Source organism: Lynx canadensis, chromosome B4, assembly GCF_007474595.2.
Source record: "Lynx canadensis isolate LIC74 chromosome B4, mLynCan4.pri.v2, whole genome shotgun sequence".
Classification (NCBI taxonomy): Eukaryota; Metazoa; Chordata; class Mammalia; order Carnivora; family Felidae; genus Lynx; species Lynx canadensis.
Window position 1 is genome coordinate 91,839,525 of NC_044309.1, and position 16,213 is coordinate 91,855,737.

At 34.7% G+C, this 16,213-nt stretch overlaps 1 protein-coding gene across 2 annotated transcripts in view; it reads left to right on the top strand.

Moving 5' to 3' along the window:
• The window catches only part of CAND1 (cullin associated and neddylation dissociated 1), a 42,983-nt gene that overhangs the window by 19,093 nt on the left and 7,677 nt on the right, over positions 1 to 16,213 (top strand). Inside the window, exons 3-11 of one of the 2 annotated variants that reach the window (XM_030323154.1) lie at positions 2,509 to 2,663; positions 4,443 to 4,566; positions 6,161 to 6,417; positions 6,497 to 6,602; positions 7,972 to 8,117; positions 11,260 to 11,552; positions 13,297 to 13,438; positions 13,773 to 15,266; positions 15,980 to 16,075. In XM_030323154.1, the coding sequence (XP_030179014.1) occupies positions 2,509 to 2,663; positions 4,443 to 4,566; positions 6,161 to 6,417; positions 6,497 to 6,602; positions 7,972 to 8,117; positions 11,260 to 11,552; positions 13,297 to 13,438; positions 13,773 to 15,266; positions 15,980 to 16,075 (2,813 nt within the window). The remainder of the gene's footprint in view (positions 1 to 2,508; positions 2,664 to 4,442; positions 4,567 to 6,160; positions 6,418 to 6,496; positions 6,603 to 7,971; positions 8,118 to 11,259; positions 11,553 to 13,296; positions 13,439 to 13,772; positions 15,267 to 15,979; positions 16,076 to 16,213) is intronic. The other variant, XM_032594010.1, reaches the window with a different exon arrangement.

Consider the following 16,213-nt stretch of genomic DNA (forward strand, 5'->3'; position numbering starts at 1 on the left):
CTCAACTGACTGAGCCACCCAGGGGCCCCTGGATTAATCAAATATTTTATAGCAACAGTTCTTAAAGTTTGATTCAGGGGACCTTGGAACATCCCATGACCCTGGAAGTGTCAAAATTATCATGTGAATAATTCTAAGGTGTTCTTTTCCCCTTGGCTCTCCATTTTCTTTTAAGTGCATGGTTTAATTTTCCAGAGGCCACATGACATGTGATATCACAACAGACTGAATGCAAAATCAGATAATGAGATCCATTTTTTTAAGCGCAAACATATAAAACAGTGCTATTATTCTCACCTTTTTTGAGAGTATAGTTTATTTTCATTACTTGTAATTTTTAATATGGTATAAACATCGACAGATACAGTGCACATAAAGAAAAGCTCTTTGGGATCTTGATTGATTTTCAAAGTGTTAAAACCAAAAAGTTGAGAATTGTCACTCTAGGGGTTATAAATTGCATCTTAAATTTATGGCAATCTATTAAAAGTTAATATTGTACTAGTTGATATAAATTGTATAAAAACCTTGAAACATTTTTCATTTACTTTCTTCCTGTATTTGTGCTTTTTTTAAAAATATATGTATGTGTGTCTATAATACAATATTATAGTTTGAAGAAAAACTATATAGTCTTTTTAAATTTTAAATTTATTTACTTGTTTTCTAGTACTCTATACCCAGTGGGAGGGCTTGAGATCAAGAGTTGCATGCCCTACCACTGAGCCAGCCAGGTGCCCCATATAGTCTTCTAAATATAGCCTTTTATGTTTATGCACATTTACATTTCTGGTGATCTTTGTAAATCTGAGTAACTATCTGGTTTAATTTTTCTTCAGCCTAAAGAACTTTTCTTTGGCAATTCTTGTAGTATAGGTTTGGTGGTGATAAATTTTCAGCTTGTGATAATAAATTATCTTTACAGTTTTAAGGAATAATTTCATTGGATTTGGAGTTCTAGGTAGATCTTTCTCTGGTTTTAGTTACATCATTATCTGGCATTCAAGTTGTTGTTTTCAAAAATACAGTTTTAGAGAGTTGACAGACATTATTGCAGAAGGGTTAGTCCAACAAAACTATTTTGCCATTGCCAGAAGCTAAACTCTTTAAATTCCTTTTTGGAATCCCTTTTATTTTCACTCTCAATGTTTTCATTGTTTCACCTGGGTCTCTACATATATGCCATGTCTCTTTTGTCATTGCCATCATTTTGGATTGGACTGTTGTTGGAGAAATCCAATCTTCCTGATTTTTTTTCGTCCTTCTCCTAATTCTCCAAATTGCACTGCCTTTGACTTCTCTAGTCAAGTAGTTGACAGCTAATTGAGCGTCTGTATATGAAACATTGATCTGACATTTATCAAATTAAACTATTTTTATCATGTCACGTGTGCTTGACAAAGTGCATTGGCTCCCGATTTTACCACATCACATTTAAATTTGCTGGCCTGACTTTAAAGGTTTCCATAATGTCTCAGGGGCCTACCTTTCCTGTTTTCTTTTATGTGTATTTTGTATCAAACAGTTCTTTTCACCCCTCATTTCTTTCAGTATGCATTCCACTCATTCTGTTCTCTGATCTTTCCATTTGAAATGCTCTTCTTTTTTTAACAATATTCCATCAAAGTCCAGTACCTAAAAATCTGTCCCTAAGGTTCAGTCTCCTGTCCTGTAAATGCTAATAACATTGAATTTAAAAGTTTTTTTTTTTAATTTTTTTTTAAGAAATTGTGCAGAGTAGTGAATGCCTTCATTTCTCAAGTAGTTGTATGAATTCCTTACCTTATCAACCAGTGGTAAATGCATGGAGATAGGAGCCATACTTTTCTTATTCAGTATAGTCTTGAATACAATGGCTCTTCAGTGAAAATTCATGCACCAAACATCTACTATCTTAAATTCTATGGGAAGCATGCAAAGGAAGAACTTTTCTTCATCCTCAAACAGTTGACCTGCATGCAAACCTATAATAATAGTGTAAGATACTAATATGGAAGGAATATACAAGGTTCTTTGGGAAGACAGAGTAGTACTAACTTTTTGCAGCAGATTATTTAGTGCTTTAAAAATTTAAACAAGAAAATAAGAGGGATGTAAATTTTTTTGGTTCACAAGATAGAGTTGGTGATGATAGGAAGGAAGGGTTAAAATTGGCAAAGTGAAATATTGGATGGCATTGCTATTTCATTTAAACTGTAGAATCCCTGTTAGGAGCAGACTCCTAATTAGCCTTTTTATTACTAAAAAAATGTGTTGTGTATTTGAAGGGTTGGGGGGGTGGTAAGCATCTTGTTTCATGATACCATGGTAGAAATCAGTGGGGAGATGTGGGAAACCCATCAATCAAATTTGTTTTAAACCCTTATTCATATACTATCTGTGATTCAGGCATAGTGTATTTGCTTTGTGCCGGTAGTTGCTAGGCAGAAGAAATTCTTTTACTTGTCTATTTTTCTGTTTTTGTATTTAATGTAAATTAAAAACTTTATTTTCTATTTTATATTACAGTCTTGGCCCCTTAGTGAGTAAAGTGAAAGAATACCAAGTAGAGACAATTGTAGATACCCTCTGCACTAACATGCTTTCTGATAAAGAACAACTTCGAGATATTTCAAGTATTGGCCTTAAAACAGTAATTGGAGAACTTCCTCCAGCTTCCAGTGGTAAGCAAGAGCACCATTTTCTTCCTAGTTCCTTTTTACTTGGAGGTATTTGCCCTCCACCTTTTTTTCTCCTGGTCAGGGAGGGAGAGCAGTGCCTGTCAAAAGGTCTTTGTAAAGATCCCATTGAACAATCAAGGGAAAAAAAAACCTGAAGTCCTATTTTTGCTTAAAAATAAATTCAGTTTTCAGTTTTAAATGAATATCTTTTGATTGAATTTAAGTATCTTGTAGGAATACCAAGATTTTATATTGTTGTATGTACCATAACTACAGAATAGAGTTAATGCCAACCTATGCAATGAGGGAAAAGATAACCAAAATTTTGAGTTATTTCTGATTAGTTCTCTGTTTTCAGTATTAATTTTGCTTTGTATCAAAATTTATGATGTGTAATACTTAACACCGTTAAAACAGCTGTGAAATAGTTGAGTTTACTAGTATCTTTAAGGCTGAATCTACAGCTACCTTGGTAATTTAAAACTACAATTAATGAATTTGTCTATTAATTAGATTTTGGTCTCTGGCACAAATATTTAGGTAATGCAGATTTTAGAATTGGTTTTGACTACTAAGCTATCCGCTAAAATCAGCAGGCTAAGGTTTTTGATGGTCTGATTCACAGATGGGGTGAAATTATTACCTCCCTATTTTGTGGAAAGATGGAGACTGGTGGTAATGTAGTCTAAGTGTGTGGGTTTTACTCCTTTACTTAACAAGTATTGATTAATCATTTGCTCTACTAGCTACCATGCTAGATGATTCACGTGTATTATTTCAGTTAGTCTAAAGATCAGCCTTATGGGAGGTCTTAATATTTCCAGTTTATTGTTGAGGGAACTGAAAGAAAGACTAGGTTAATTCACCCAAAGTTTTGATTACCTGTTTGGGTAAAGATTCAAATCCTCCATTATCTTTTAATCCAAAGCTGATGCTTTTTCTATTGTATCTTACCAGTTTGTCCTTACTCTTATTAATTATTTCAATAAAATATATCTTATATTATTACATTGATTAATTATGTCAGTAAAATATCTCTTGTATTAGTTAACACTGATAATCATCCTTAGTTCTTTTCTCTCATTGAAACATGTTTTAGTTGGTTTCTGGTTCTAACAAGAATTCTAACCATTTAGATTATTTCTTGTTCCTTTTTTTCTTCCACTTGCCAGTAACAATATGAATCTACTTCAGAATAGTAATAACCTTGATTTATGAGTTCTTTGGAACAGCATTTCTACTTCATAATGAAGTTTTGGGATCTTTGGAGTACGAAGGATCTTATTTTAGGTTACAGCTCTCTCTCTCTTTTTTTTTTTAAGAGACCATGTTAGGTATTGGAGGTTAGAATATATTTGGTTTTTAGTTCACAGAAATTTTAAAATATCTAGGTTACTAGTAATAAGAGTATTCAAGTAGAAGAATAATCATTTCTGCTTTCCAGTCTAGAGGTGCAAACACTATAGCCGTTACTGGCTCCACAGGCGAGTCATTTCTGTATATAGAAGTAGTTGTCCAGGAGAGTCTGTTGAATTGGTATTGTTTTGCCTATGTTGTGTACTCCTTCTGCAGTTATTATCTCTTATTGTTTATGTCTAATAAATTATTTTATTGGAAAACAATCTGTTTTGAAATACAGATTTTTCTGACATGAATCTCTTGAGTCAGTCTTGATTATAATCAAGTTTTGAGTTGTTGAATATCTGGTAACCACCATAAATACAAAGTGGAATCAACATACTTACTTGCCTTGAAATTATAATTGGTTTATTATTTATGCAGGCTCTGCATTAGCTGCTAATGTATGTAAAAAGATTACTGGACGTCTTACCAGTGCAATAGCAAAGCAGGAAGATGTCTCTGTTCAGCTAGAAGCTTTGGATATTATGGCTGATATGTTGAGCAGGTAAACATGCCTGTGATTTATATTACTTGTAATACAAAAACTGTGCATTTATTAAAACGCCTTTTGATAAAAATAAAATTTCGCCTAAAATTGTTCATGTTTGTTTATTTTTAATATTGTTATTTTGTAATTGTTCATATTTAAATTGTGGCTGTTTTATAGATATGTGGTTAGGGGTAAGAGGAGAAATAAGCTATTTATCATGTAATCCTGCACAGCAAGCATTTTTTGTAGTTTTGAAAAGTAATAAAATTTGTCATTTGAATGTTTCATCACAGTTTTTATATTTAGTTTTTTACTCTTATATTTTGAATATAATGATCTATTTAGATAAGAGTTGTGTGGGTAGAAGTAACAAATTTTCCAGTTAAAATAATGCTGGTATACATTTTAGCACCCATGATTATACTGCATGTTTTGGGAGGAGGGAGCTTGACTTTGTACATTTGTTCCGTGTTTGCTTTCATCTGGAGGTCAAACTTGGGAAGATAGGAAGATCTAAGCAACTCTTAGGGGGAATATACCTTAAAAGACCTGTCAATTTCATTTTGTCCCTAATTCTCCAAATCATTATGTCTTCATTGTATATTGTTTTTGCCTGATCCACTGCAACTTGAAAATAATCAAATGCCTTCGTCTGGTACATACTTATAGCGAAAGGTAAGAGCAGTCATCCTGGCACACACAAGAGCTTATATGGTACTATAGGAGATAAGGACAAAAATGACTACAATGTAAGATTGAATGAGACTAAATACTGAAACTATTAAGTGTATTTTTGGGTTTAAAATGGACGATTCCAAGAAAGACTGGCATTTGAATTTAATTTTGAAGAATGGATAGGACACTGGTGTATGTGCCCAGGCTTAGAATATATTAGCATTAAGTAATCTTGGAGTTGGGAAACATTGTATTCTTGTTTTCCATCATATATGAAATGCATAGAAGAGTAGTAGGAAATCATTTTCATAGGTTGTGGTTATGTTGAAGAGGGTGAGGGATTTATACTTAATTTGGTTAAGTAGGAACTATTCAGTTAGACTTCTTGTCCTGTGACTGGATCAGTTGCAGTGTCCTGGCACATAGATGCTTAACTGCTATTGACTCCCTGACCTGCCCATGTGAAATGATTTAGAAGAGAGGGTTGAATCAACAAGATCAATGCAACTTCGTATATAGATGTGTTGAGGAAGGCCGCAGGGATAGTCAAGAGATGCTGAGATTTTGAGTGTTGTGAACTCCCAAAAAGCTATAATAGAGAAAAAGCTATTAATAGGGAAAACAGTTAGAAATCTGGGAGGGGGAGAAAGGGACAAGACCATTGGTTTTTTCATGTATTCTCAAGCTTGTTGGTTGGATAGGGATACAGTTCTAGATTGCAGAAGGGAATTTTGGGATACAAATTTCAAAACTGTATTTACTTAACTTTTTAGTTGGGTTGGTAGAGAGAGTAAGAATTTAGTTTTACTTGAATTCTGAATTTGAATTAGTGCCTTCTAACATTTTTACTCTTTGCCTACATTGGGGTCAGAGGCCAGATATTTAAGTAGTGCTCAAACATCTTGAATTTATTTGTTTTCTTTTTTATTTTAAGGCAAGGAGGACTTCTTGTTAATTTCCATCCTTCAATTCTGACCTGTCTGCTCCCCCAGTTGACCAGCCCTAGACTTGCAGTGAGGAAAAGAACCATTATTGCTCTTGGCCATCTGGTTATGAGCTGTGGAAATATAGTTTTTGTAGATCTTATTGAACATCTGTTGTCAGAATTGTCCAAAAATGATTCCATGTCAACAACAAGGACCTACATACAATGTATTGCTGCAATTAGTAGGCAAGCTGGTCATAGAATAGGTAAGAAATATTTAAATACTTTAAAATTTTCTTTAAAGAAAAAAATGAATATTTTTAAGAACCAATATGCTTTTCTTAGGTGAATACCTTGAGAAGATAATTCCTTTGGTGGTAAAATTTTGTAATGTAGATGATGATGAACTAAGAGAGTATTGCATTCAAGCCTTTGAGTCATTTGTGAGAAGGTAAGTCTTAAGATCTCTATTTTTCAAATAAAAATGTTCCCTTAGAGTAATAATTACTCTCTAGGTTAGGTGGGTGTGGAGAAATGGATTGTTTTGACAGTCAGGATTTGAGTTTTGGATTTCAGATGTATCTTGATTAAATTATTAAGCTGATCATATAGTATTTGAAGTGGATATCATCTTATATTTCAGAATACAGTCTTTATTTTGAAATGTTTCCATTTCATTCTTAGGACTTGAACTTAGAAAGTCATTTATCATTGTCCTTTGGTTTAATTTGATAATGTGGTTACTATCCTAAAGGGCATTAGGGTAAATTAATTATCTGGCCAAAAATCAATAGTGAATTTTATATCTTTTCAGCAATTGTTGAGGTTTATCACCTCCATTTTGCTAGGACAGTGGATCTCAATTTGGAAACCTTGGTTCTAATAATAAAATCTGCATTTATGTGCTAGAAGGCCATACTGGCTAAGTAGCAGATTTTTTTTTTTTTTTTTTTTTTTTTTTTGCCTTTGGTGAGAATTAAGTTTGGTAGCACAGTGTCTTGAGACTTCACTTGTTATCTGCAATAATCCTTTGTCCCACTCATGGTTTTGAGAAGCAGCTTCATGGTCATACCAAATTTTTTTTTTTTATGTTTATTTTTGAGAGACAGAGCATGGGTAGGGGAGGGGCAGAGAGAGAGAGGGAGACACAGAATCCGAAGCGGGCACCAGGCTCCGAGCTGTCCGCACAGAGCCCGACACGGGGCTCAAACTCATCAACCGTGAGATCATGACCTGAACCGAAGTCGGACACTTAACCAACTGGGCCACCCACGCGCCCCCATATCAAATTTTTAAAATCAGAAATTGTGGGATTTGTTTCTGTTCTTTTAATTATTCCTTTATTGTGGGGCATTTCTATGTTCTGTCTCAGAACATATAGCCAGAGCTAGAACGTATAGCATATAGCTAGAAGACCTAGCCTAGAAGATTGTGCACTGGCATTTTTACAAACAGTCCTAGTTGCTGAAGAGCATGTTCACTTGGGCTTGGTCTTCTAGTCATATGTTCAGAAAATAGACATAAATATACAGATTTCTATTCCACCCTAAATTAACCACAGTATATCATTTATTGTAAGAATCATCCTGATTTCAGAGATGTGAAAATGTGAGGGGGAAAGTTCATCTTAAAATTAAGTGTCATTTGAAAAGTAAATATTTTAAAATATGTCGAGTCATTGCTATTGAAAAGGCTAAGAACCACTTTTTCTGTGCTACGTTAAAGGGAAGAAAGAAATCTGGTAATAAAGCAAAATGTGTCAGATATTAAATGAAGGGGAAAAATAGTTATTCAAGGCAGCTTTTATTTTTTTTCTTCAGATGTCCTAAGGAAGTATATCCTCATGTTTCTACCATTATAAATATTTGTCTTAAATATCTTACCTATGATCCAAATTATAATTATGATGATGAAGATGAAGATGAAAATGCCATGGATGCAGACGGTGGTGATGATGACGACCAAGGTATTTCAAATTATATAGAAGCAGTGTGTTAAATTTTCATCAAAGAGCCAGCGTTATAGATGGAGAGGATTCTTAACCCCAAATTGTACCATTTATTTATAATAGTGAAAGTGGAAATGACCTCAGTATTCAACAATAGCAAGTTGATTAAATAAATTATGGGGCATCTATGTATTAAACTGCTATACAACATTTTCAGAGTCCTGTTCTAGAAAAATATTAAGGCACTTATTAATAAGCTTTGTGAAAAAGTGGGACAAAGTTATGTCCCAGTTTTATTTTTTTTTAATATACAGAAAAAAAAGATGTTAGTATTTTTCCCTTAGCAATATAAACGATATTTGTGTTTTGTGTGTGTGTTTTGTTTTGTTTTTATTTTTCTTTATTCAAATTTCTACAAAGATTTTGTAAGGAGGGAAATGAATGTTATTTTAAACTGTGATGTAGATATACATATTCAGTTGTTTGGCTGGTTGTATACATTCATGAAAAATCCTAAATATTGTTTGAGGCTCCATTTAACTTTCATAAATAATCTAAACATTACTCAGGCTCCTAAGATTGATGTCCTCATGCTGTGATTTGTAGTATTTACTCTGGAAAGGGATAGCACTTTTAGGAACATAGATGTTTGTGTTAAGTTGTTTCTGCTAGTATTAAAAGAATCATAGTGGAGATAATTAAATAGGTAAGTTATGTGGTATATGGGTTGGTGGATTTCATGATAGTTTTCATACTTTTGATTTTTGAATTTATGTCCTCTTAAGTCTATAATTTCATTTGTCTTAAAACAACAAGCGACTATAAAAAAAAAAATCTCCCTTAACCCAATATTACACGGGCAGCTAATGCCCAGTTGTCTCTTACAACCGAACTGAAAAGAACGCTCTCCAGTTCCTTTTTTCTTCTCTCTTAAATCTAGTCTTCAGTGATGGACAGGATCGCCAGTGATCTCAAATGTTTGCCTATTACTAAGTTCGGCAGTGTTTCTTGAACTTCCAGGGTACCACACTCTCCTGGGTGTAGTCCTGTTTTTGTGATTACCCTTTTCAGTCGCTGTGCTGGTTGCTCTTCATAATCCTGACCACTAAACTTCAGAGTATTCCAGGGCTTAGACTTCTCTGTGAACTCATATTCTTGTTCATCTTACCTAGTCTCCTAGGTTTAATATCCTTAAATGTCATTTAATATCATTATGCTGAAAACCCAAATTTTTCTTTATTCCAGATCTTTCCTGTGACTTTTAAGTTCATGTATACATCTGCTTAATTGATTCACTGCTTAGATGTATAAAATATCTTCTCCCCACTTTTCCCCTATCTCCTGCCTAACCAGTTTATTCTTTAGCCTTTTCCATCTCATCTTAGTCTCTCAGGCCAAAAACTTTGAGGTTATACATAATTACTTTTTCTTGTATACCCCCCTCATTCAGTCTCTCATCTCCGGGCTTTCCTCTTTATTTATTCCTTCTCAGTGTTTTTATTTTCATTGCATTTAATCCCTTTTGACATATTGTAATTATTTTCCACATCTAGGATGTAAGTTTCATGAAGACAGAGAGTTTTAGTCTCTCTGTTGACTGCTTTATCCCAGTGCCTAGGGTAGTGCTTGACACACAGTAGGCACTCAGTAAATGTGTTGTATTAATGAAGGGATTATAATAGAATATCTTTTGAAAAAAGCAGTAGCAATATCTTCCAAGTTTTGATTGTTGGTTTTTAGTGTGCCAGGTACTTATGTTGAATAACTAACCAAGTCCTTTAGCTGTTACATCAGTTTTCATGGGTTATACCTAATGACTGTCTTTGCACCATAGTGTTACTGTAACATAAAAGCACCATAATTTCAGTGATTAGGATATTTAATGTTTTAATAACCCTTTTTTTCCAATAAAGTATATTTCTACAAAATAATTCACATGGGTTGCCATGGGGAAAACTTCATTTATTTGTTTGCTTTTAAATCTATTTTGATATAGTACCTTTTAGTTTTCAAATATGTATTTGCAAATAAGTCATATGCCTTGGGTTTAGTAGTATTTGGTTAGGTTTTCCTATAATGTGCCAAAATGAAATTAAGTAAACAAAACTTTAATATAATCCTAGGATTTTGTAAGGCATAGCTGGCCACATTTAGCTGTCACTAAGCTAATTGGAATATAAGCCCGTGAAGAGATGACATCTTTTCCCCCCACTGAGGAATCAGCGTGTCAGGGCTATAATCTTATCTAATAACAAAATTATTGTTAATTTTAGAGTGTTCTAAGAACTGCTAGCATTTTTGCCATCCTCCTGACTTTATGTTGCCCAACTGATTCAGTCTGATAGTGTTGGAAGGAAATAATTTTCAGAGATTTCACACACATTACATATGTATGTAATGAAGCATACATAAGTGAGGTGGAGTTGATAATGCTTATACTCGGAATGCTTATTGTTTTAAGGTTTAACAGGAATTTGGAGAAGATGGTGCTTTGTTGTTAGAAGGATTTTCTTGTAATTGAGGAAGTACTGTGTTTTTAAACTGTCATGAGAATACGTTGAAAGGTTGAAAATACACATATTTTTTCCTAAGAGCCCATCATTAAATGTAGTGAAAACCCTTGTAATCCCAAAGAAAGCTGATGTCAGTCAGGATTCTTTCTCTCCCCAGAAAATTAGTCTACAGCATGTCCTAGGATTGTAACCATGCTTTTTAATACATCATCTATAGTGACAAATCATATTTGCTGGTTTATCTTATTAATGCCTTCTGTGATTGATTGATTGCTTTTCCTATAGTGTCAAGTAAGTAAACATACTGTTTAAAAGGTTGGGATGAGAGATTTATGTTTTACAAGTATTTATTTTGGAAAGAAGTTTCATGTGTTAATAATTTAAAAATGATTTTAAATGATTTAAGCTGCTCATTACCCGTAATAAGTGAGAAGATGATTAACGAGTTAAAAACAATCACGATTATTTTCTTTAGAGGTTAATTTATATGTAACTTGGTATAATTTCTATCTGTTAAGTACTTGCTCTTTTAACACTTGCTGTACTTAAGTGAAAAGTTTTAAAACTGTCTTAGTCTGAATATCGATTCACTTTCTGTATTAAATGATAAACTTTTCTTACCTGTTAACATTAAAACTTCTCTCTAGGGAGTGACGACGAATACAGCGATGATGACGACATGAGCTGGAAAGTGAGACGTGCGGCCGCTAAGTGCTTGGATGCTGTAGTTAGCACAAGGCATGAAATGCTTCCAGAATTCTACAAGACTGTCTCTCCTGCACTGATATCGAGATTTAAAGAGCGTGAAGAGAATGTAAAGGCAGATGTTTTTCATGCATACCTTTCTCTTTTGAAGCAAACTCGTCCTGTACAAAGTTGGCTGTGTGACCCTGATGCTATGGAGCAGGGAGAAACACCTCTGACAATGCTTCAGAGTCAGGTCAGTTTAAAAGTATGATTGAGGGGCGCCTGGGTGGCTCAGTCAGTTAAGCGGCCGACTTCGGCTCAGGTCATGATCTCACGGTCCGTGAGTTCGAGCCCCGCGTCAGGCTCTGTGCTGACAGCTCAGAGCCTGGAGCCTGTTTCGGATTCTTTGTCTCCCTCTCTCTGACCCTCCCCCGTTCATCCTCTGTCTCTCTCTGTCTCAAAAATAAATAAACATTAAAAAAAAAAATTAAAAAAAAATTATGATTGAAAGTCATGTTCATAAATATGATCTTGTAAAATTGGGTTTTTATATGGAAATGTGAGTCTCAGAACATCTTCAGAGAAGCAGAGTTCTGGGATATACTTCTATAGGAGTTTATGTATACTCATTCATGCTATGTCACTTATAGTTTATCCTGATTGAGGTATTCTTGATTTATTAGATAAGCAATATTAAAAATTTTAAGATTCAGTAAAATTATCTCTGATGTTAACAGAGGAATCTTAGGAGTGAAGCAAAGTATGAACACAAGTAGTGTGACTCCACAGCTCTAATTTAGCTGCATGATCCTGGACAAGGTAGTTATTTTTTTAAACCTCACTTTTCTCACGCGTAGTAATGGTTTACTTAGAATTGTCTACCCAGGGAAGTAAGAGATGAGATGATCTATGTAAACATTTAGTGTAGTGCCTAGTACATAGTAAGTACTTACGGATTTTTATTAATAAGAGCTGGCATTGATATTTTTCACTTTAGAACATCTCTAAGATTCTAAAGATCAGAGCTAGATAGCTCCTATTGAATGTTTGGTGCACGCTAGGCATTTTCCTATCTTGTATTTAATCCCTACAGCAGCCCAATGGTGTACACATTGGTTCATTTTTATAAATTACAAAACAGATGTTGAGAGGGACTGAACAACGAAACTATGGGAGATGTACATACCGTATGTCTCTTGCTTTCAAGTAGTACAAATTAACAGAAAATTCCTGGTGAACTTAAAGGTGAACATTGAAGAATGCACTGTAGAAGGAAACAGATAAAGTGTATGGAGGACACTAGCCATTAAATAAATCTATAGAAGTCAGGTAAAATCATGGGACATTCTGATGGTTTGACAAGTCAGGTTGTCTTTTGTCTCTAGCCCTCAGATCACTCTTCAACATGTACGTGTCTGTATGTATCCTCCCACCCAAATACCCTATTTATGTTTTACCAGCTAACAAAACGGTAGAAAGTTTAGAAGCAGATGTCTTTGAATCATAAACTTGCTGCATGTAGCTATATTTTGAAGTGAGGTCTTATTTCATTGTGAGAGCAAACTAAAAGCAAAAATAAAGACCTGTTTAATGGTTTTTTTCCATAATTTGTCCCTTTTCGTTTAATGTGTGTCTGTGCTATTTTTGTTCAAAAAGCCATTTATAAATTATGTTGCTAAAATTTTGGTTGAAAATTTACTATTTGGTTAGATTTCTACTTAGTCTTATGTATTTCAGAATCAAAAATTAAGGAAGACTTGTTGCTCTGTTAGAGAGCTAATGCTAGCTTTTCTCTGTTATCAGTATAAAGCAAATACAGTTCAAAGAAAACAAATGTAGTGGCTACAACAAAAGCTGCATCAGACAGTCTTGTTAGTAGATAGCAGAATTAGGAATTTGACAAAAAAAGATAAACTGTTCATTCTCCCCGTCCCCTATAATTTGTGGTAAGTGTACTGAGGAAATACCAATAGCTAATGAGTGTGTGATAATTACAGGTTCCCAACATCGTTAAAGCTCTGCACAAACAGATGAAAGAAAAAAGTGTCAAGACCCGGCAGTGTTGTTTTAACATGTTAACTGAACTGGTAAATGTACTACCTGGAGCCCTAACGCAACACATTCCTGTACTTGTACCAGGTATGAAAGATAAATCACTTTGGGGACTTATCACAGACTATTATTAAGTCTTCGATAAGCTTAAATTGTTGTTTGCTTCAAAAGCGTAATTTGTGACAACTTAATTTGCACGTACAACCATCTTGAACTCAAGTTAGAAACTTTCAAGTACAAAGTTTAAAACCTTACTCTAACTTTCTTGGCTGTCCTATTTATCATAGATTGTGGAGTCTCTACTACTTTAGAGATAGTATGACGAAGTGGGAACTTTAGTAATATTTTAGGGATTAGGTTTTAATTTTTTTCTTTCATGAAACTAAGAATTATTGGACCTTTTTTTTTGTTGGCTTTTTAGGAATCATTTTCTCACTGAATGATAAATCAAGTTCATCAAATTTGAAGATTGATGCTCTGTCGTGTCTGTATGTAATCCTCTGTAACCACTCTCCTCAAGTCTTCCATCCTCACGTTCAGGCTTTGGTCCCTCCAGTGGTGGCTTGTGTCGGAGACCCATTTTACAAGATTACATCTGAAGCACTTCTTGTTACCCAACAGCTTGTCAAAGTAATTCGTCCTTTAGATCAGCCTTCCTCGTTTGATGCAACTCCTTATATCAAAGATCTATTTACCTGCACCATTAAGAGGTTAAAAGCAGCCGACATTGATCAGGAAGTCAAGGAAAGGGCTATTTCTTGTATGGGGCAAATTATTTGCAACCTTGGAGACAATTTGGGTTCTGATTTGCCTAATACGCTTCAGATTTTCTTGGAGAGACTAAAGAATGAAATTACCCGGTTAACCACAGTGAAGGCGTTGACACTGATTGCTGGGTCGCCTTTGAAGATAGATTTGAGGCCTGTCCTGGGAGAAGGGGTTCCTATCCTTGCTTCATTTCTCAGGAAAAACCAGAGAGCTTTGAAACTGGGTACCCTTTCTGCTCTAGATATTCTAATTAAAAACTATAGTGACAGCTTGACAGCTGCCATGATAGATGCAGTTCTAGATGAGCTCCCACCTCTTATCAGCGAAAGCGATATGCATGTTTCACAGATGGCTATCAGTTTTCTTACCACACTGGCGAAAGTGTATCCCTCCTCCCTTTCAAAAATAAGTGGATCCATTCTCAATGAACTTATTGGACTTGTGAGATCACCTTTATTGCAGGGGGGAGCTCTTAGCGCCATGCTAGACTTTTTCCAAGCTCTGGTTGTCACTGGAACAAATAATCTAGGCTACATGGATTTGTTGCGCATGCTGACTGGTCCAGTTTATTCTCAGAGCACAGCTCTTACTCACAAGCAGTCTTACTATTCTATTGCCAAATGTGTAGCTGCCCTTACTCGAGCATGCCCTAAAGAAGGACCAGCTGTAGTAGGTCAATTTATTCAAGATGTTAAGAACTCAAGGTCTACAGATTCCATTCGTCTCTTAGCTCTGCTTTCTCTTGGAGAAGTTGGGCATCATATTGACTTAAGTGGGCAGCTGGAACTAAAATCTGTAATATTAGAAGCCTTTTCATCTCCTAGTGAAGAAGTTAAATCAGCCGCCTCCTATGCACTAGGCAGCATTAGCGTGGGCAACCTTCCTGAGTATCTGCCATTTGTCTTACAAGAAATAACCAGTCAACCCAAAAGGCAGTATCTTCTGCTTCATTCCTTGAAGGAAATTATTAGTTCTGCATCAGTGGTGGGCCTTAAACCATATGTTGAAAATATCTGGGCCTTATTGCTAAAGCACTGTGAGTGTGCAGAAGAAGGAACCAGAAATGTTGTTGCTGAATGTCTAGGGAAACTCACTCTAATTGATCCAGAAACTCTCCTTCCACGGCTTAAGGGGTATTTGATATCAGGTGGGTACCTAGATTTTCTTACTTAAAATTTTATTAGCAGTTGGTAACCTTGAAAGATGCCTAATGCAGAAGCTAAAACAATCTTGTGTTATATGTAGAACCTATTGCCATATTCAAGTGACATTTTGTTGTTTAAAAAGATAGAATAATAAGATAACGGTTAAATGAATCTGTTCTAATTTCCAGTGTTCATTATATTTCAGTGCTACTTTTTAATCTTAAAATTGTGGAAAAGACAGATGTTTGTTGAATTAACGTCTCCTAAGGAGCTTGGTAGTACTAATTATAATACTAAAATTAATGAATTTAGTTCAAAGGAAAGAACCTAGGAGAGTTTTGTTTTCAGATTACCAGTGTCAACTCCTTTCGACCAAATAGGGGATAATAATAGCCATTGCTTTTTTTAGAAACTGCTTTTTTAAGAAATTGTGGGTTTAAACACTTCCCTTTTGTGAGGGCTTAGATCCCCCACTGCTGTTCTTCCAGCCCTTCTCCTTCCCAGAAGACATTATTTCTTTTGAAATAATGGGATTATAGTTTACAAGTAAAACTTTGCTTCCCTGAGAACAGTAAGTGTCACCCCTCTGGACCAAAGAGAATTTTAAGGAATTGAAGACACTGGTGTTAGTTGAAAGTGGTTTGAAAATGGTAAAGATGCCCGTGGATTTTAGTGAATTTACATACCAGTAGACTTAAAATTTATTTTTAATTAGGCTCATCGTATGCCCGAAGCTCTGTGGTTACAGCTGTGAAGTTTACTATTTCTGATCATCCGCAACCTATTGATCCATTGTTAAAGAACTGCATAGGTAAGTGGAAACAAAGATGAACATACTGATTAATAATTTCAGTAGCCAAAAATACTACCAAGGAACTAAAATGCTTTTAAGGGTCTGGTAATTATTTCATTAAAAAGATAATTGATAATGTGTGATTATCTATCATCC